The 19121-nt window shown below is 42.2% G+C and overlaps 1 protein-coding gene across 2 annotated transcripts in view; it reads left to right on the top strand.

Moving 5' to 3' along the window:
- The window catches only part of LOC121009418 (cytochrome P450 2G1-like), a 130878-nt gene that overhangs the window by 8975 nt on the left and 102782 nt on the right, over positions 1 to 19121 (top strand). Inside the window, exon 2 of one of the 2 annotated variants that reach the window (XM_040442529.1) lies at positions 10735 to 10897. The exons of the other annotated variant lie outside the window; for it this stretch is intronic. Coding sequence (XP_040298463.1) covers positions 10735 to 10897 — 163 coding nt within the window. The remainder of the gene's footprint in view (positions 1 to 10734; positions 10898 to 19121) is intronic. 2 annotated transcript variants of the gene reach the window in all.

Genomic DNA, 19121 nt, shown 5'->3' with positions numbered 1-19121 from the left:
GCGGCGGCCCGCACTCCCGCGCTACCAGGGGGCGCGCGCGCGTGCACACACCAGTGCAGGACACGTGGGCCGGCGCGGTGAGATGACGCAGGGCCGCGTGCACTTGCTGACAGGCGGGAGATCCTTTGATCTCCCGCCTGTAGCTCCCAGCATTCCGGACATCGCAAGGGTAATTGCGATGCCAGAATGCACATAATAGAGTGAGCGGAGGTATCTCCTCTCTCTCTATTATGCTTAATTATCTCCAGCAGGGCTGCAGATAATTAGAACAAAAGGATTCAAATTCTATTGAATTTGAATCCTTTTGAGTTCACCAGAATGACCGGACCTTGTCCGGTCATTCTGGCGCCTTCACCCAGATTACATCAATGTAAATGCTTGGGGCACATTTACATTGATGCATCTGTGTCCATGTAAGGGGGGGGGGATTTATATGGTATGGGGATATGACAAGGGGGCATTATATGAATATACATGTGTATTGATGCTTTGGGCACATCCATACACATGTATACATTAATCATACATTTTAAGGGGGATTATATAAGGGACCACATTAATACATATATAAGGGGGCACAGATAATAAGGGGCACGGCACAAGCCCCTACATTATCAGGGGGCACAAGCCCCTACATCATAAGGGGGCACAAGCCCCTACATCATAAGGGGGCACAAGCCCCTACATATATTAAAAGGGATCACATATATCCCACAGGGGCCTTCATGAGCCCCTGTGGGCCACTAAGGGCAGATGTGCGCAGATGCTGGGAACATCCGCGCACATCCTCCTATAACGTGATTAATGCATGCATATATATCATACATGCACGCACGTGTTTGCATGCATGTATGTATATATATATATGCATGCGTCTCAACCCTTCCTCAACACACTTCAAAGAAGAACTTGTCATTCTCTACATTCCATCCCAATCCAAGTATGTTCTGAACTGGAAGATGATCATAATTGAGATCTACATTCTTCATTGATTATGCACGTTCAGAGTCACTGATGGATTCCAGTACGTCTCTGTTGTTTGAGATGAATTTATGAAGGTGCAGGTTTCCTCTTGCAAATTACTCTTGGCTTTCTTTAACTAGTTTGATTGCAGATTCTGTGGACTCTAGACTTATGAGACCATCATCTACATAAAAGTTTTTCTTCAGAAAATTTGCTGCTGATGGGCAATCCTTTTCATTCTGATCGGCCAGGTACTTCATACCATAATTGGCGCAACCTGGAGACGATGCTGCTCCAAACAAGTGTACTTTCATTCTGTATTTTGTTGGCTCTGTATCTGTATCTCCATCCTCCCACCACAGAAACCTCAGGAAGTTTCTATCTTCATTCTTCACATGAAACTGGTGAAACATCTTTTCAACGTCACATATGACCGCTACGGGATACTTTCTGAATCTACAGAGTACTCCAGGCAGAGTGTTTATAAGATCTGGTCCTTTAAGTAGATGATCATTCAGTGCAACACCATCGTACTTTGCTGAGCAATCAAATACTACTCTAATCTTATTTGGTTTATTTGAGTGGTAAACACCTTGATGTGGGATGTACCACACTTCTCCTTCTTTAAGTTGGTTATAAACTTTCTCTGCATGTCCTTCTTCGAGGATGCCTTCCATGAATTTCAAATAATCATTTTTGAGTTTGTGATCTCTTCCTATCCTTTTCTTCAAACATTTCAATCTTGCTAGGGCAAGATTTCTGTTATTTGGCAGATGAGGTTGTTCTCTATAAGGTAAGGGCATTTCAAGATGACCTTGTTGATTTTGCTGAATATTTTCTTCTAGAGTGTGTACGAACTTTATGTCTTCTTGGGATACACTCTTTTCTTTAGAACTTATGTCTGCAAAGTCGGATTCAAGGATCTTGATTACTTTTGCTGGACTTACAGTTGGTAACTCTTTGACAGATATTCGATGACACAATCCTGTCACCTGTCTTGAGTTTATGATCTGCTGTTTTCCTCCAACAACACCCCATCCTAGATCAGTTTGAACAGCGTAGGGTTCACCCTTTCCTCCTGTGATTACCTTTCGTGGTACCAAAGCTTCGGGACAATCGTAGCCTATCAACAGTCCAACACCAAACTCCTTCAGCGGGGACATTTCATGTGATATGACAGATACGTAGGTGCTCCCATTTATAGGCTGTTTCACAGGTAGGTATGCGATCTCAATCTAGAGGTATATTGTCTTTTTTCTAAGCTGGAGGTAGATCTAATGTGAAGTTTGAATGAAGTCCTCTAACTCTCAGTCCTTTGACCCTTTGACTGCTCACTAATGTGTCTCTCCCCGTCATTGTGGTGAATTTGAGCTTCACTGGTTCTGTAGCCACTTGTAATTTCTTGCAGATTCCTTGATCAATGAAGGTGACGTCACTCTGGGCATCCAGTAGAGCATAGGCATATACCTTCTTGTTCCTCCTTTTAGGATTTGAAATGCACACTGGTACAACCATTGATGTGCCATTGCTTTCTCCTTCCCTCACTCTGCAAGAGAATACTGATACTTTATTTCCTTCCTCAGTATCTTTAGGTATTGAGGGTTTATCTTTCTTTGGTCGTTCTTCATGTAGTGGTGTAGGATGGCGTCCTATGCAAATTCTGCATGTGGCCTTTTTCTTACACTCCTTAGTAACATGGCCTTTTCTTAGACAACCAAAACACAGTTGGTTCTCAAGTACAAACCTTTTCTTTTCATCTGAGGGCTTCTTCAATTGTTGGCACTTGTGTATGGAATGGTTCTCTCCACAGAACATACAATTGAAGGTAGTATGAAGATTTGTCAGTTCTGTCTCTCTAGTGATCCCAGTAGTGACTTTGGACTTGCTCTTGTAGGTATCTGGACCTTTAGCTGATGTGTTGGTTGCAAAGCTAGTTGCTCTTGCATATCTTATCTCTCTTGCAGGCCTTTTTTCTAAGGATTTTAAGACTTAAGATGATGTTACTGGATTGCTATCCATGCTTACTCATTGACGAACTCAGAGAACTCTTTAAAACTTGGGAAGTTCTTACCTAGATCTAACTGTCACATAGCGATTCCATCTAGAAGCCACTTATTCGGGTAGCTTAGTTAGCATCATGTGGTTTTCTAGATAGTTGTTCAGTACTTCTAGTCCTTGAACATGTGGGATGGCATTGCTGCATGCTTGCAGGAAGTCACCATACTTTTGGAGTCTGAAGTGTTCTTTAGGACCTATTTTAGGCCAGTTATTCAGTTTCTCTCTAAAGGCTCTTTGTACTAAGAAAGGATGACAATATCTTGAATTCAATTTTTCCCAAGCTTACTTGTAGGCTGCTTCATCTTTTCTATAGAATTTACCTTCAAGAACTTCCTTGGCTTCTCCACCAACATATCTCTGAAGGTAGAATAACTTGTCAACTGGACTGGAGCAATGATGCTCAATGATCATCTCAAATCTTGCCTTCCACTCTATGAACTTCAGTACATCTCCTGAAAATACAGTGGGTTCTGGAACAGGAAGTCTAGCGAGGACTGTTTTCTGTTGTCTTGCTGAGACAATAGTTGTAACATTTTCTTGACCGTTGCAGTGACATCTAGGGATAGAATCACCCGGTTCTATTTTCTCACTTAGTTCTGAATTAGGTGAGTCCCTTTCTTCTAAATTCACACACCTTTTTCCTAGCTTTGGACTAGGTCTCACTTTGTCTTTCTGAGCAGGAATGAAAGGACAATGACTTATTTCCTCACCAAATGCTGGAGATTTTCTTCCATTCTCCTGGGAGTATGGAGGAAAGTAGGAGTCTGTTTCTTCACCTAGTACAGAGCTGAACACAAGACTACTCTGATTCATATCCTCTTCGTGTATTCTGAGTATAGGTTCTACGATCCCAACCTCCCTCTGCCTCTTTCCAGACTTTTCATCTCAGCTTCCATTTGATGGCGCTGTGCCTTGATGGCAGCTTCCATCTCAACTTCTGCTCTCCTGACAGCAAGCTGTTCAACCAACTCCTTTCTTTTGGCTGAAGTACCTGAGGACACTTGAGACTGTGGTTACCACCAAGGACCTAGCATAGTCTCTCATAAAAAGCTCATTCATTCTCCTTCTTGCTTTAACTTCATCAAAGTTTGCTGCAGATGAAAGTTCTCTCATGAGCTTTACAAAATCTTTAGTGACTGCAGTACATGTGTCCATGTTCCCCACAATATCCTGGGAAGGTGTCGCAAGACTCGCAAACGACCGCAGGTTGACATATGCTGCCATAAGCTCTGACTCAGATTCTTCCACCGTCCTTACCTTGTCACTCAAGTTCCCTTTTATACTTTCCTGTTTTAGCTTTCTACGAATGTATTTAATGTATGATTTCCACCTATCATACATCCGGGTGAACTTCCTCTCTTTTAATGCTGCTTCTTGCTCCAAATTTTCCAGCATCTTTGAGGTCGGTTCTCTGGCACGCGATGGACGTCCCAGTTCATCTGCTTTGGCTAGATTTGTTTGAGGCAAGACTAGTGCTCCATCAGACTCTTCTAACTCAGACAGTTTCTCCTGCTCTTCATCTTCTACCCTATCTATCCTTGTATCCTTTAATAGTGGCATGGTCATACAAGGCTTAGACATTTTTACTTTAAATGCTATAACAATCAATACGAATATTAAAGGACATTTCACTTTAAATGCAATATTGACAAATGCAGAAATAAATGACTTTCACTTTAAATATAACAGCAAAAAATGCAGGCAATAAATGACTTTCACTTTAAATACTTTAGAGTCCATATACTACAAACTGTCCTTTGTTTTTACTTTAAAGTCTCTTATTTCTGAACACAGATTTTTTTTTTCTTTATGCCAAAGCCTATATGCAATAAGTAATAAAAGGAAAGCTCTGACCTTATTCTGAAGAGCAGGAACAAATGTCAGTCTTAAAGGAGATGTGTCTTTTCTTGATATGATGCGATGCTGTGCGCTGAATTGCGATGCTCTGTCCTCATGCTGATGTCCTCCTCAATGGTTTCTGACCTCTCGCAACACCAGCTCCCACGCCACTCTTCTCATCACTACTTGCCCACCTAATGGAGGAAGTGGCAGATGTCTCCTCCACATCTTAGTTGGCCAGTAGCTGCTGACTGTCCTCTAGTAGCTCATCCTCGCTGTATAGTGGATCTGAGCCCACAGCATATAATACTAGTCTGGCTGAGGAAACAGAAAAGGACAGTGGCGTGTTGAGAACAGGTGAGGACACAGGGCCTGCTCCCGAGCCATGCCAACTAAGGGTTGTGTCTGACAAACCCAACGACTTTTGGTTGGGGTGTCTGATGTCACTTGGGATGAAGTGGATGGCCGAGTCAACCATTCAAGAACCGCTAGGTTGCTGGTCAAGACACGACCGCTAGATGACACCGGGAGCTCAGGCCTCTCGCAGCAACTCCTGCTGCCATGCCCCCTTACTCTATTGTGACCTGTGCCTGCGCCAGAAACATTTAGGCCTCTGCCACTCCCCTGTGCAGGTCCTGGCACTTCTCTGTCTGACATACTGTTAGATCAAATAAATAAATAAAAAGGAAATTCAAACATCCCAAAAAAGTCTGCAATTTTCTCACTTCACCACACAACAGCGAATAAGCCCTTTTTTTCCCACTAATACACGCCAAAGAAAGCTCTAGAACATATAACTGCACTGCTGAATGGCAAATAGGCCCTTACTTTTTTATACTTATACACGACACAAAAGGATTTAGAACATATAACTGCACAGCTGAACGGCAAATAATATATTTTTTTTTGCCACTAATACACGCCAAAAAGGGCTTTAGAACATATAACTGCACCGCTGAACAGCAAATATATATATTTTGCCACTAATACACGCCAAAAAGAGCTGTCATTTTCTCACTTCACCACACAACAGCAAATACTTTTTTTTGTGTTACTAATACCAAACGCCAAAAAGGGCTTTAGAACATACAGCCAGGTCCATAAATATTGGGACATTGACACAATTCTACCATTTTTGGCTATGTACACCACCACAATGGATGAAACAAACAAGATGTGCTTTAACTGCAGACTATCAGCTTTAATTTGAGGGTATTTACATCCAAATCAGGTAAACGGTGTAGGAATTACAACAGTTTGCATATGTGCCTCCCACTTGTTAAGGAACCAAAAGTAATGGGACAGAATAATAATCATAAATCAAACTTTCACTTTTTAATACTTGTTTGCAAATCCTTTGCAGTCAATTACAGCCTGAAGTCTGGAACGCATAGACATCACCAGACGCTGGGTTTCATCCTGGTGATGCTCTGCCAGACCTCTACTGCAACTGTCTTCAGTTCCTGCTTGTTCTTGGGGCATTTTACCTTCAGTTTTGTCTTCAGCAAGTGAAATGCATGTTCAATTGGATTCAGGTCAGGTGTTTGACTTGCCCATTGCATAACATTCCACTTCTTTCCCTTAAAAAACTCTTTGGTTGCTTTTGCAGTAGGCTTTGGGTCATTGTCCATCTGCACTGTGAAGCACCGTCCAATGAGTTCTGAAGCATTTTGCTGAATATGAGCAGATAATATTGCCCGAAACACTTCCGAATTTATCCTGCTGCTTTTGTCAGCAGTCACATCTAGAGTTGAGCGGACACCTGGATGTTCGGGTTCGGCAGGTTCGGCCGAACTTGAAGTCAATGGGGACCAGAACTTTTGGCCACTAAAATGGCTCTAAAATAGCCCTGGAAAGAGCTAGAGGGCTGCAAAAGGCAGCAAAATGTGCTTAAGAGCATGGCAAATGCTCTGCAAACAAATGTGGATAGGGAAATGAATTAAAAAAACATAAAAGACCTTAAAAAAAAAAAATTAGGAATGATGTAGGAGGAAGAGGTTGAGGAGGCGGTGAATGGGTGGATGTGGCCGTGTAGGCTCAAGTGGCGGTCTAGGTGGAAGCGGCAGCGAAGGAGGAATAGGTAGACAACACAGATGTGTGTTAGTTCGCATTTTTACAAAGGGGTAATCCCCCAAAATATTGGGACATATTAAAAAAAAAAAAATGAATAAGTGCACTTGAGTACAAGGATGGATGGTTGAGGCTGTTAGAATTGTCTATTCTGCACACGGTACAGACAAGTCTTGTGGGATCCAGGCCTGGTTCATTTTAATGAACGTGTGCTTGTTTACGTTGGCTGTGGACAGGCGGCTGCGTCTGTCTGTAATGCCGCCTCCTGCCGTGCTAAATACACGTTCAAAGAGTACACTGGCTGGAGGGCAGGCCAGCACCTCCAAGGCATACAGGGCAAGCTCTGGCCATGTGGACAATTTGGAGACCCAGAAGTTGAATAGGGCAGAACCATCAGTGAGTACATGTAGGCATGTGCACAGGTACTGTTCCACCATGTTGTTCAAATGCTGCCTCCTGCTAACACGCTCCATATCAGCAGTTGGGGCCGGTTGTTGCGGCGAGGTGACAAAGCTTTTCCACATGTCGGCCATGCTAACCCTGCCTTCTGAGGTGCTGGCGCTGAAATAGCTGCATTGGCGACCTCTTCCTCCTCCCCTGCCTTCGCCTTGTGCTTCCACTTGCCCCCCGGCATCAGTCGGGAATGCTCTCAGGAGCACGTCTACCAGCATGCGCCTGTATTCACGCATCTTCCGATCACGCTCCAGTGAGGGAATTAAGGACAGCACATTGTCTTTGTAACAGGGATACAGCAGGGTGGCCACCCAGTAGTCAGCACACGTTAAAATGTGGGCAACTCTGCTGTCGTTGCCTAGGCACTGCAGTATGTAGTCGCTTATGTTTGCCAGGCTGCCCAGAGGTAAGGACGAGCTGTCCTCTGTGGGAGGCGTATCGTCTGCGTCCTCCGTATCCCCCCCAGCCACGCACCAGTAATGAGCCCGAGCTGCGTTGGAGCTCCTCCTCCTTCAGTAGTGGGCCCTGGCTGGCCAAATTTGTACCTGGCCTCTGCTGTTGCAAAAAACCTCCCTCTGATCCACTTCTAAAAGACTGGCCTGAAAGTGTTAGAGATGACCCCTCTTCCTCCTCCTCGTCCTGGGCCACATCCTCTTCCATCATTGCCCTAAGTGTTTTCTCAAGGAGACATAGAAGTGGTATTGTAACGCTGATAACGGCGTCATCGCCCCTGGCCATGTTGGTGGAGTACTCGAAACAGCGCAACAGGGCACACAGGTCTCGCATGGAGGCCCAGTCATTGGTGGTGAAGTGGTGCTGTTCCGCAGTGCGACTCACCCATGCGTGCTGCAGCTGAAACTCCACTATGGCCTGCTGCTGCTCGCACAGTTTCTCCAGCATGTACAAGGTGGAGTGCCACCTGGTGGGGACGTCGCATATGAGGCGGTGATCGGGAAGGCCGAAGTTACGCCGTAGAGCAGACAGCCGAGCGACGGCAGGATGAGAACGCCGGAAGCGCGCACAGACGGCCCGCACTTTATGCAGCAGCTCTGACATGTAGGGGTAGTTGTGAATAAATTTCTGCACCACCAAATTCAGCACATGCGCCAGGCAAGGGATGTGCGTCAAACCGGCTAGTCCCAGAGCTGCAACGAGATTTCACCCATTATCACACACCACCAGGCCGGGCTTGAGGCTCACTGGCAGCAACCACTCGTCGGTCTGATGTTCTATACCCTGCCACAACTCCTGCGCGGTGTGGGGCCTGTCCCCCAAACACATCAGTTTCAGAACGGCCTGCTGTTGTTTACCCCTGGCTGTGCTGAAGTTGGTGGTGAAGGTCTGTCTCTGACCGGATGAGGAGGTGGTAGAAGAGGCGCCATAAATATCGCCGAACACCGAACCCAAACTTTTACGTAAATGTTCGGGTTCGGGTCCTGGTGCCGAAAAGCCTAAAGTTCAATATGAACCCGAACTTTACAGTTCGGGTTCGCTCAACTCTAGTCACATCATCAATAAATACTAGAGAACCAGTTCCATTGGCAGCCATACATGCCCACGCCATGACACTACCATCACCATGCTTCACTGATGAGGTGGTATGCTTAGGATCATGAGCAGTTCATTTCCTTCTCCATACTCTTCTCTTCCCATCACTCTGGTACAAATTGATCTTGGTCTCATCTGTCCATAGGATGTTGTTCCAGAACTGTGAAGGCTTTTTTAGATGTCATTTGGCAAACTCTAATCCGGCCTTACTGTTTTTGAGGCTCACCAATGGTTTACATCTTGTGGTGAACCCTCTGTATTCACTCTGGTGAAGTCTTCTCTTGATTGTTGACTTTGACACACATACACCTACCTCATGGAGAGTGTTCTTGATCTGGCCGACTGTTGCGAAGGGTTTTTTCTTCACCAGGGAAAGAATTCTTTGGTCATCCATCACAGTTGTTTTCCGTGGTCTCAAAAGGTCTTTTGGTGTTGCTGAGCTCACCAGTGCGTTCCTTCTTTTTAAGAATGTTCCAAACAGTTGTTTTGGCCACGCCTAATGTTTTTGCTATCTCTCTGATGGGTTTGTTTTGTTTTTTCAGCCTAATGATGGCTTGCTTCACTGATAGTGACAGCTCTTTGGATCTCATCTTGAGAGCTGACAGCAAAAGATTCCAAATGCAAATTGCACACTTGAAATGAACTCTGGACCTTTTATCTGCTCATTGTAATTGCGGTAATGAGGAAATAACACACACCTGGCCATGGAACAGCTGAGAAGCCAATTGTCCCATTACTTTTGGTTCCTTAACAAGTGGGAGACACATATGTAAACTATTGCAATTCCTACACAGTTCACCTGATTTGGATGTAAATACCCTCAAATTAAAGCTGACGGTCTGCCGTTAAAGCACATCTTGTTTGTTTCATTTTAAATCCATTGTGGTGGTGTATAGAGCCAAAAATGTTACAACTGTGTCAATGTCCCAATATTTATGGACCTGACTGTATAACTGCACCGCTGAACGGCAAATAATATATATTTTTTTACCACTAATACACGCCAAAAAGGGCTTTAGAACATATAACTGCACCGCTGAACGGCAAATAATATATAATTTTTTGCCACTCGCCACTTTTGCTACACGCCAAAAAGGGCTGTAATTTTCGCACTTTACCACACAACGGCTAAGAAGCCCTTTTTTTTTTTCACACTAGTTTTCCCGCTAGTTTTGTTAAAAGGATTCCTTGTCAAGTAGCTGATGGTTTGTCATGAGCACCAATCAGCAATTAGCTATAGAAACCCAACAGCAAGTGCTCAATGTGCCTGCAGCACCTCCACAGTGAAAATGTAAGTATTATATGGTGTCTACTGAAATGAATAGGCTAAATTAATACATGGATCTGTTGGGTCCTCCAGAGGGCTGATCTTATAGCTGTTCTCCTCTCTGGCTATTAAAAGGGAATTCTAAAATGTACCCACCACCCCATTTACACAGAATTACCTGATAGCATATTACTAGTCTGTGCAGGATTCGTCTCCTAACTCACGATCTCCAGAAAGCCTTTCCCAAACTTCTTCTAACTAAAGTGTTCTTGACCTCACTGGACAAGATCCTCATCCGTAAGTATACATTTCCTGCTCAGATCTGTAATACTCTAATATGAAAACAACCTACTGTACATAGAAAAAATGTGGGGGATTCAATCAGCACAACCCTATATGTAGGTGCACATTGCTATGGCGAAATACATATACAAAGCATAGACGCAGGGCAGAATGCTGGTTGCAGAGTGCCATTGCATTTGAACCTACTGTACATGTTACACTCACTACTTTTTATGTTTTCTATATCTGTCTAGCTGAGTGAGAAGTATGGACCTGTCTATACGCTCTACATAGGCAACCTTCAGGTGATAGTACTGATTGGGTACGATGCTGTGAAGGAATCATTGGTGGACCGCAGCGATGCATTTAGTGATAGAGGATACACAGGAGTAGGAGAGTTTTTTTCAAAGGACTTTGGTAAGCTAATAAAGTAAATGAATAATATAAAAATATCTTATTTTCTTTGATTTATTTGATTATTCTATAATGTACACAGGCCCTATCTCTAATATAGACAGAAATCATATTTCTCTTACAGTTTTTTTAAAAGCAAATCACAGTTGAGGGAATTTATGGCTATTTCACAAGTAGGTTTGTCCTTAACCCCTTAGGGACCACCAATATGCCTTTTTACAGTAGTCACCAAGGAGCCTTAGGCTGAGCAATCGCCTTTTCACAGAGGCATGGCCCGGTCTAAGCGCTGCGCAGTGGAGAGCGAGAGCTTAGCAATGGCGCCCACTGAATAACAGCAGTGACAAAAGGAGTGGACTCCCTCTGTCTCCCATCAGCACCCCTCAAATGCGATTGCGGGGTGCCCATGTGTGTAAAATCTGGCTGTGACCTGGTGTAGGCCCCAAGCCTGCCTTAAGTGTTTTCCAGCAGGCTGTGCCTCTCTGGTGCAGCCTGCTGGTCAACATCAGCATAGCACTGACATTAAAATGCAATGTACTATAAGGAGAGTGCACTACATTTTAGAAGCAATCAAATGATTAGCTGTTATAGTTCCCTTATGGGACTATTAAGTTGTTAAAAAAACATTTAATAAATTTAAAAAATTCCAATGCCATTGAATTTTTTTAATAAAAATTGCAAAAATAAAATCTCACAATCTCAGTAACCCTACTCACATATCATGTAAATTATCCCCTCCATAAAAAAACAAAAGCAACAATAAATGCCAGAATTGCTAATTTATTCGCCACCGAAAAAAATTATTAACGAGCGACCAAAAAGCTTAATTTACCCCAAAATGATACAGATGAAAATCACAAGTCATGTCGCAAAAATCAAGGCCTCAAACAACTCTACAGAAACAAAAATAAAAAAGAAGCGGTGACACAAAAAGATTTTCTTCCTTTTTTTTGTTTTATTGCAAAAAAGTAGTAAACCGTAAAAAAATAAACTATATGTATTTGGTATCTCTGTAATTGTACTGACCCATAAAATAAAGATATTATGTTATTATATAACATAAAAATTCAGTGGCTGTATTGTTGTTTTTTCCCCTCTCCCTCCCAAAAAGAATGAATAAAAGTTAATCAGAAAGTTATGTGTCTCCAAAAATGACACCATTTATAACGGACAATTGTCCCGTAAAAAACTCAAGACCTCATAAAGCTATATAGACAGAAAAATAAAAAAGGTTATAGCTCTTGGAAGCTGATGATAAAAAGAAGGAAGGAAAACGCCTGGTCAGTAAGGCCCAAAACAGACTGGTCACTAATGGGGTTAAGTAATCAGTTTATTGGGCTTTGTTTTCTCGGTAGCTCTGAACCTCCTTACATGGATCTTCTCTGCATGGTATCTTGAGGTTTAGTATATAAATACAGGTGAAACTTGAAAAATTTGAATATTGTGCAAAAGTTCATTTATTTCAGTAATGCAACTTTAAGGCCCCTTTCACACGGGCAAGTATTCCGCGCGGATGCGATGCGTGAGTTGAACGCATTGCACCCGCACTGAATACGACCCATTCATTTCTATGGGGCTGTTCACATGAACGGTGATTTTCACGCATCACTTGTGCGTTGCGTGAAAATCGCAGCATACTCTATATTCTGCGTTTTTCACGCAACGCAGGCCCCATAGAAGTGAATAGGGTTGCATGAAAATCGCAAGCATCCTCAAGCAAGTGCGGATGCGGTGCGATTTTCACGCACGGTTGCTAGGAGACTATCGGGATGGAGACCCGATCATTATTATTTTCCCTTATAACATGGTTATAAGGGAAAATAATAGCATTCTGAATACAGAATGCATAGTAAAATAGCGCTTAGGGGGAAAAAAAAATAAAAAATAATTTAACTCACCTTAATCCACTTGATCGCGGAGCCGGCATCTCCTTCTGTCTTCATCTTAGCTGTGTGGAGCAACAGGACCTGTGGTGACGTCACTCCGGTCATCACATGGTCCATCACATGATCCATCACCATGGTAAAAGATCATGTGATGGATCATGTGATGACTGGAGTGACATCACCACAGGTCCTGTTGCTCCACACAGCTAAGATGAAGACAGAAGGAGATACCGGCTCCGCGATCAAGTGGATTAAGGTGAGTTAAATTATTTTAATTTTTTTTTAACCCCTCCAGCGCTATTTTACTATGCATTCTGTATTCAGAATGCTATTATTTTCCCTTATAATCATGTTATAAGGGAAAATAATACAATCTACAGAACACCGATCCCAAGCCCGAACTTCTGTGAAGAAGTTCGGGTTTGGGTACCAAACACGCGCGATTTTTCTCATGCGAGTGCAAAACGCATTACAATGTTTTGCACTCGCGCGGAAAAATCGCACGTGTTCCCGCAATGCACCCGCACATTTTCCCGCAACGCCCGTGTGAAAGAGGCCTAAAAGTAAAACTAATAAATGAGATAGACATGCAAAGCGAGATATTTCAAGCCTTTATTTGTAATAATTTGGATGATTATGGTTTACAGCTTATGAAAACCCCATATTAACAATCTCAGAATATTAGAATATTACATGAAATCCATAAAAAAAAAGTTAAATAGAAAAATGTAGGACCTCTGAAAAGTATAATCATGCATATGTACTCAGTACTTGGTTTGGGCCCCTTTTGCATCAATTACTGCCTCAATGCGGCATGGCATGGATGCTATCAGCCTATGGCACTGCTGAGGTGTTATGAAAGACCAGGATGCTTCAACAGCAGCCTTCAGCTTTTCTGCATTGTTCGGTCTCATGTCTCTCATCTTTCTCTTGGCAATGCCCCATAGATTCTCTATGGGGTTCAAGTCAGGCGAATTTGCTGGCCAATCAAGCACAGTAATCCCATGGTCATTGAACCAGGTTTTGGTACTTTTGGCAGTGTGGGCAGGTGCTAAGTCAAGCTGGAAAATGAAGTCACTATCTCCATAAAGCTCTTCTGCGGAAGGAAGCATGAAGTGTTCCAAAATCTCCTGGTAGACGGCTGCTTTGACTCTGGACTTAATGAAGCACAGTGGACCAACACCAGCAGATGACATGTCTCACCAAATCAACACAGACTGTGGAAACTTCAATACTGGACTTCAAGCATCTTGTATTGTGTGCCTCTCCATTCTTCCTCCAGACTCTGGGTCTTTGGTTTCCAAATGAGATGCAAAGGTTGCTCTCATCAGAAAAGAGGACTTTGGACCACTGAGCAACAGACCAGTTTTTTTTTACTTTAGCCAAGGTAAGACGCTTCTGACGTTGTTTGTTGTTCAGGAGAGGCTTGACAAGAGGAATACGACATTTGAAGCCCATGTCCAGGATCCGTCTGTGTATGGTTGCTCTTGATGCACTAACTCCAGCCTCAGGCCACTCCTTGTGAAAGTCCCCAACACTTTTGAATGGCCTTTTCCTAACAATCCTCTCCAGGCTGCGATCATCCCTGCTGCTTGTGCACCTTTTTCTTCCACACTTGTCCCTTCCACATAACTTTCTATTAATGTGCTTTGATACAGCACTTTGGGAACATCCAACTTCTTTTTCAATTACATTTTGAGGCTTTCCCTCCTTATGGAGGGTGTCAATGATGGTTTTCTGCACAACTGTCAGGTCATCAGTCTTTCCAATGATTGTGATTCCTACTGAACCAGACTGAGACAATTTAAAGGCTCAGGTACCCTTTGCAGGTGTTATGGATTAATTAGCTGACTAGAGTGTGACACTTGGAGCCTAGAATATTGAACCTTTTTTTACAATATTCTAATTTTCTGAGATTGTGAATTTGGGGTTTTCTTAAGCTGTAGGCCATAATCATCCAAATCATAACAAGTAAAGGCTTGAAATATTTTGCTTTGCATGTAATGAGTCTATCTCATATATTAGTTTCACCTTTTAAGTTGCATTACTGAAACAAATTAATTTTTGCACAATATTCTAATATTTCGAGTTTCACCTGTATCTAAAAGAGTTGCTTGACGTTCCAGAAACAGCACCGCTGTTTTTCTCATTGTGTCCTGTATTGCTACTTACTCCTGCAATACCAGACACAGTCCAAGAACAGAAATGGAGCTGTTTCAGAAAAAAAGCTGATTTTTTTTATTTTTATTCTTAGTCAAGAGTACATGTGAAACACCCTGCATGTCCAGAGAGCCTCGGGCTGCCAGGCCAGGACAGAGTTGTAGTTTTCTGTCAGCTGGAGAGCCATAGGTTGGAGACCCAAACCCCCTAGAAAGAAAACAGAGGGATAAATTCTGTGTTGTGCAGCAATTTTTTTTCTTCCTATATTAAAGTGTAACTGTCATTTTTTTTTTGTGTAATGTGTAGGGGCAATGATACTGAGCATTTTTGTAATATACTTTAAGTACTGAAATCATACATTTCTATTAGAAAAATAGTGGCCCATTTTGAGCCTTAACAATGCTCCTCTGTCTTCTGTTTACATAACACAGTCAATGTTGAGTAAGTCTCCACTGTTATGTAAACAGAAGACAGAGGTGTGTTGCTAAGGCTCAAAATGGGCCACTTTAGAACTAGTTTTCTAATAGAAATGTACAATTTAAGTAATTAAGGTATATTACAAAAATGGTCAGCATCACTGCTCCTATACATTACAAAAATAAAAAAACTATGACAGTTACACTTTAAGCCATGACTCTAACCTTTACAATTGTGCCCCCTGAGTGATGATACCCCCTAAGTGCCCCCTCACAGTAGTTATGCCCCCTTAGTGCCCCGTATGTTAAGGTATCTCAGCTACTCAGCCCAGGACTAATGAAGGCAGTCCAGAGCCAGAGATTGCTCTGATTGGCTAGTCTGTAAAGACTAGCCAATTAGAGAATTCTAATGCTGGTTGCAGGTTCTGATACTAACCTGCTGAAATAAAGAGCCTCCCCCCTGCTGTCCCCTGTGGCCCTCATTTTGCCCCAATCCTTTTTCTTCAGACTCCAATGTGCCCTGATTCAGCCCCAATGTGCCATGCAACCAGGGATGGATTGGCCATAGACCTTACAGGGAAATTTCCCGGTGGGCCGATGCCCAGAGGGCTGCCTGGGCCCTCCTCACGGCCGGCCACTGAGAGATTTTGGGGATGTATTTTGTGCTGCTGGCAGTATTTTATGATGGACTGTGGTATTTGGCTCTGAGGTGGTTTAATGTGCCGCAATATGGTATTGCTGGCCCTGCCTTCCATCAATTAGTACCTGACTACAAAACTGGGCCACTTTTAGTATTTTTTCCAGGGCCACTTTAAGTTCCCAATCCTCCCCTGCCTGCAGCACCCACTATGCCCCCTTTTTCCTGTTTCAGGATGGCTGCGCGACCTATGCAGCAAGTGTCAGCTGTAACATATATGTTGGCATCGATCTCCGCCGTTTAACTGCTTAGATGCTGTGGGCAGTAGCCACCCACGGCATCCATAGGGGTAATAGAGGGAGTGGAATCCCTTTCTCCCCCATCAGGGCACTGCTCCGCAACGGCAGTGGCCTGATGGGTATAATAGCAACTAGATGCCTTACAAAGGCATCCAGACTTGCCATGTATCTAAGCCTTAGGCCTCTTTCACACGAGCGTGTCCGGATAAGGTCCGGATGCGTTGCGGCAAGTAGTTTCCCAATTGCAGTCAGTTTTGACAGCGATTGCGTTCCGTTGTTTAGTTGTTATCGCGCGGGTGCAATGCTTTTTGCACGCGCGTGATAAAAAACTGAATGTGGTACCCAGACCCGAACTTCTTCACAGAAGTTCAGGTTTGGGTTCAAGGTTGTGTAGATTGTATTATTTTCCCTTATAACATGGTTATAAGGGAAAATAATAGCATTCTGAATACAGAATGCATAGTACAATAGGGCTGGAGGGGTTAAAAAAATAAAAAAAATAATTGAACTCACCTTGGATCATGTGACGGACCATGTGATGAATGTAGTGACGTCATCAAAGGTCCTATGCCTCAAAGAAGAAGACAGAAGAGATGCTGGCTGCGCGAACAAGTGGATTAAAGTGAGTTAATTTTTTATTTTTTTATTTTTTAACCCCTCCAGCCCTATTGTACTATGCATTCTGTATAACTATGTTATAAGGGAAAATAATAATTATCGGGTCCCCATCCCGATCGTCTCCTAGCAACCGTGCGTGAAAATCGCACCGCATCCGCACATTTTCACGCAGCCCCACTCACTTCTATGGGGCCTGCATTGCGTGAAAAACGCACAAAATAGAGCTTGCTGCGATTTTCACGCAACGTACAAGTGATGCGTGAAAATCACCGCTCATGTGCACAGCCCAATATAAAATGAATGGGTCAGGATTCAGTGCGGGTGCTATGCGTTCACCTCGCGCATTGCACCAGCGCGGAAAACTCGCCCGTGTGAAAGGGGCCTTAGTGTCAGGCTTGGTGTCAGTGTAAATCTAACAGTACAGTGCATTGCAATAAATGACTATTGCAATGCACTGTATAGCCATCAGGTTGACTGGATCTTCAAGATCCAAGTGGGACTTGATAAAAAAAAAAGTGTAAAAAAAAATAAAAGGTAAAAAAATGAAATAAAAATTAAAATAAAAATGAATTTCTTTTTCCCATATTCACTTATTTATAATTGATAAAAAAATTGTAATAAATAAATAAATAATAATAATAATAATCCACGCATAATTGGTACTGCCACATCTGTAACAATAAAAGAATCATGTTCGTAATCCCGCATAGTGAATGCCTTAAAAAATGCTGTGATTGTCACCTTACCTCCCCCAAAAAATTGAACAAAAAGTGATAAAAAAAAGTCATATGCATGCCAACATGACACCAATAAAAACTGCCCATCTTCACACATAAAAAAAAATAGAGAAAAAAAAAATTATGGATGTTTGTATATGGCTATGCAAAATATAATTTACTTTTATTCTAAAAGTGATTTTATGCTGAAAAAGTAGTGAAACTGTTCTACAGCTTGTCCTGCAACAAACAAACCCTCACATAGCTCAGTCAATAAACAAATAAAAATGTCGTGCACCCAAACAGCAGTTTACGATGACATATGGGGTGTTTTTGTATTCAGGAAAAATCGCATAACAAATTATGTAGTGCATTTTCTCCTGTTATGCCTTGAGAAAATGAAAAATTTGGGGCTAAAGCAACATTTTATTGCAAAGTGTTTCTTAATTCTATGAAATGCTTGTTGGGTTAAAGTGCTCACTATAACTCTAGTTCAATTGCTTGAGAGGTGTAGTTTCCAAAATGGGGTCACTTTTTGGGGTTTCCTTTCTAGAGGTGCATCAAGGTTTCTTCAAATGTGACATGGCACCCAAAAACGGTTCCAGAAAAATCTGCCCTTCAAAAACAATATTGTGCCTCATTCTTAGCCCTGTTGGTGTGCTCAGGAGAAAATGGATAATAAATAGTGAAAAATTTGGGCCTAAAGTGAAATATTTTTGTAAAATTTGAAATTTTTCATCTTCACAGCCAAGTGTTTATTTTTTCTATGAAACAAAGTGCTCCCTACCACCCTTGAAATACTCCTTGGGGGTTGTGGTTTCCAACATGGGGCCACTTTTGTGGGGTTTCTAATGTAGGAGTGCATCAGAAGGTATTCGAATGCAATTTGGGCCCAGAAAATTATTACAGCAAAATCTTCCCTGCAAAAGCCATTTGGTGCTCTGTCCCTTCTGAGCCCTGCGGTGTGGCTACACAGCAGTTTATGATCACATAAATCAGAATCAGAGTAATAAACATTTAGGTTTGTTTTGCTGTAAAACCTTGCTGTTTTACAGGAAAATTGGTTTAAAATGGAAAATTTGCAAAGAAAAGTGACATTTTGTAATGTCTCCTATATTTTCCTTTAATTCATGTTAACACAGTTTCTAAAATCTGTTTTGAAAAATTTGAGGGGCGTAGTTTGTAAAATGGGGACATTTATGGGTAGTTTGTATTATCTATATTATTATCTAATACTGTATATATTATATTATGTAATACCCACAAAGTGACTTCAAAACTGAATTTGTCCTTTAAAAAATTGGTTTGGGAAATTTCATTAGACTTCTAACTTCCTAAAAAAAAAAAATATCTACAAAATAATGCCAACATAAAGCAGACATATGGGAAATGTTAAGTAATAAGTATATTATGAGGTATTACTATCCGTCTTAAAAGCTGAGAATTTCAAATTTATAAAATTGCGAATTTTTCAAAATTTTGGGAAAATTTTGGATTT

Source organism: Bufo bufo, chromosome 8, assembly GCF_905171765.1.
Source record: "Bufo bufo chromosome 8, aBufBuf1.1, whole genome shotgun sequence".
Classification (NCBI taxonomy): Eukaryota; Metazoa; Chordata; class Amphibia; order Anura; family Bufonidae; genus Bufo; species Bufo bufo.
The sequence above is the reverse complement of the archived record's forward strand: the minus strand, read 5'-3'. Positions and strand labels throughout refer to the sequence as shown.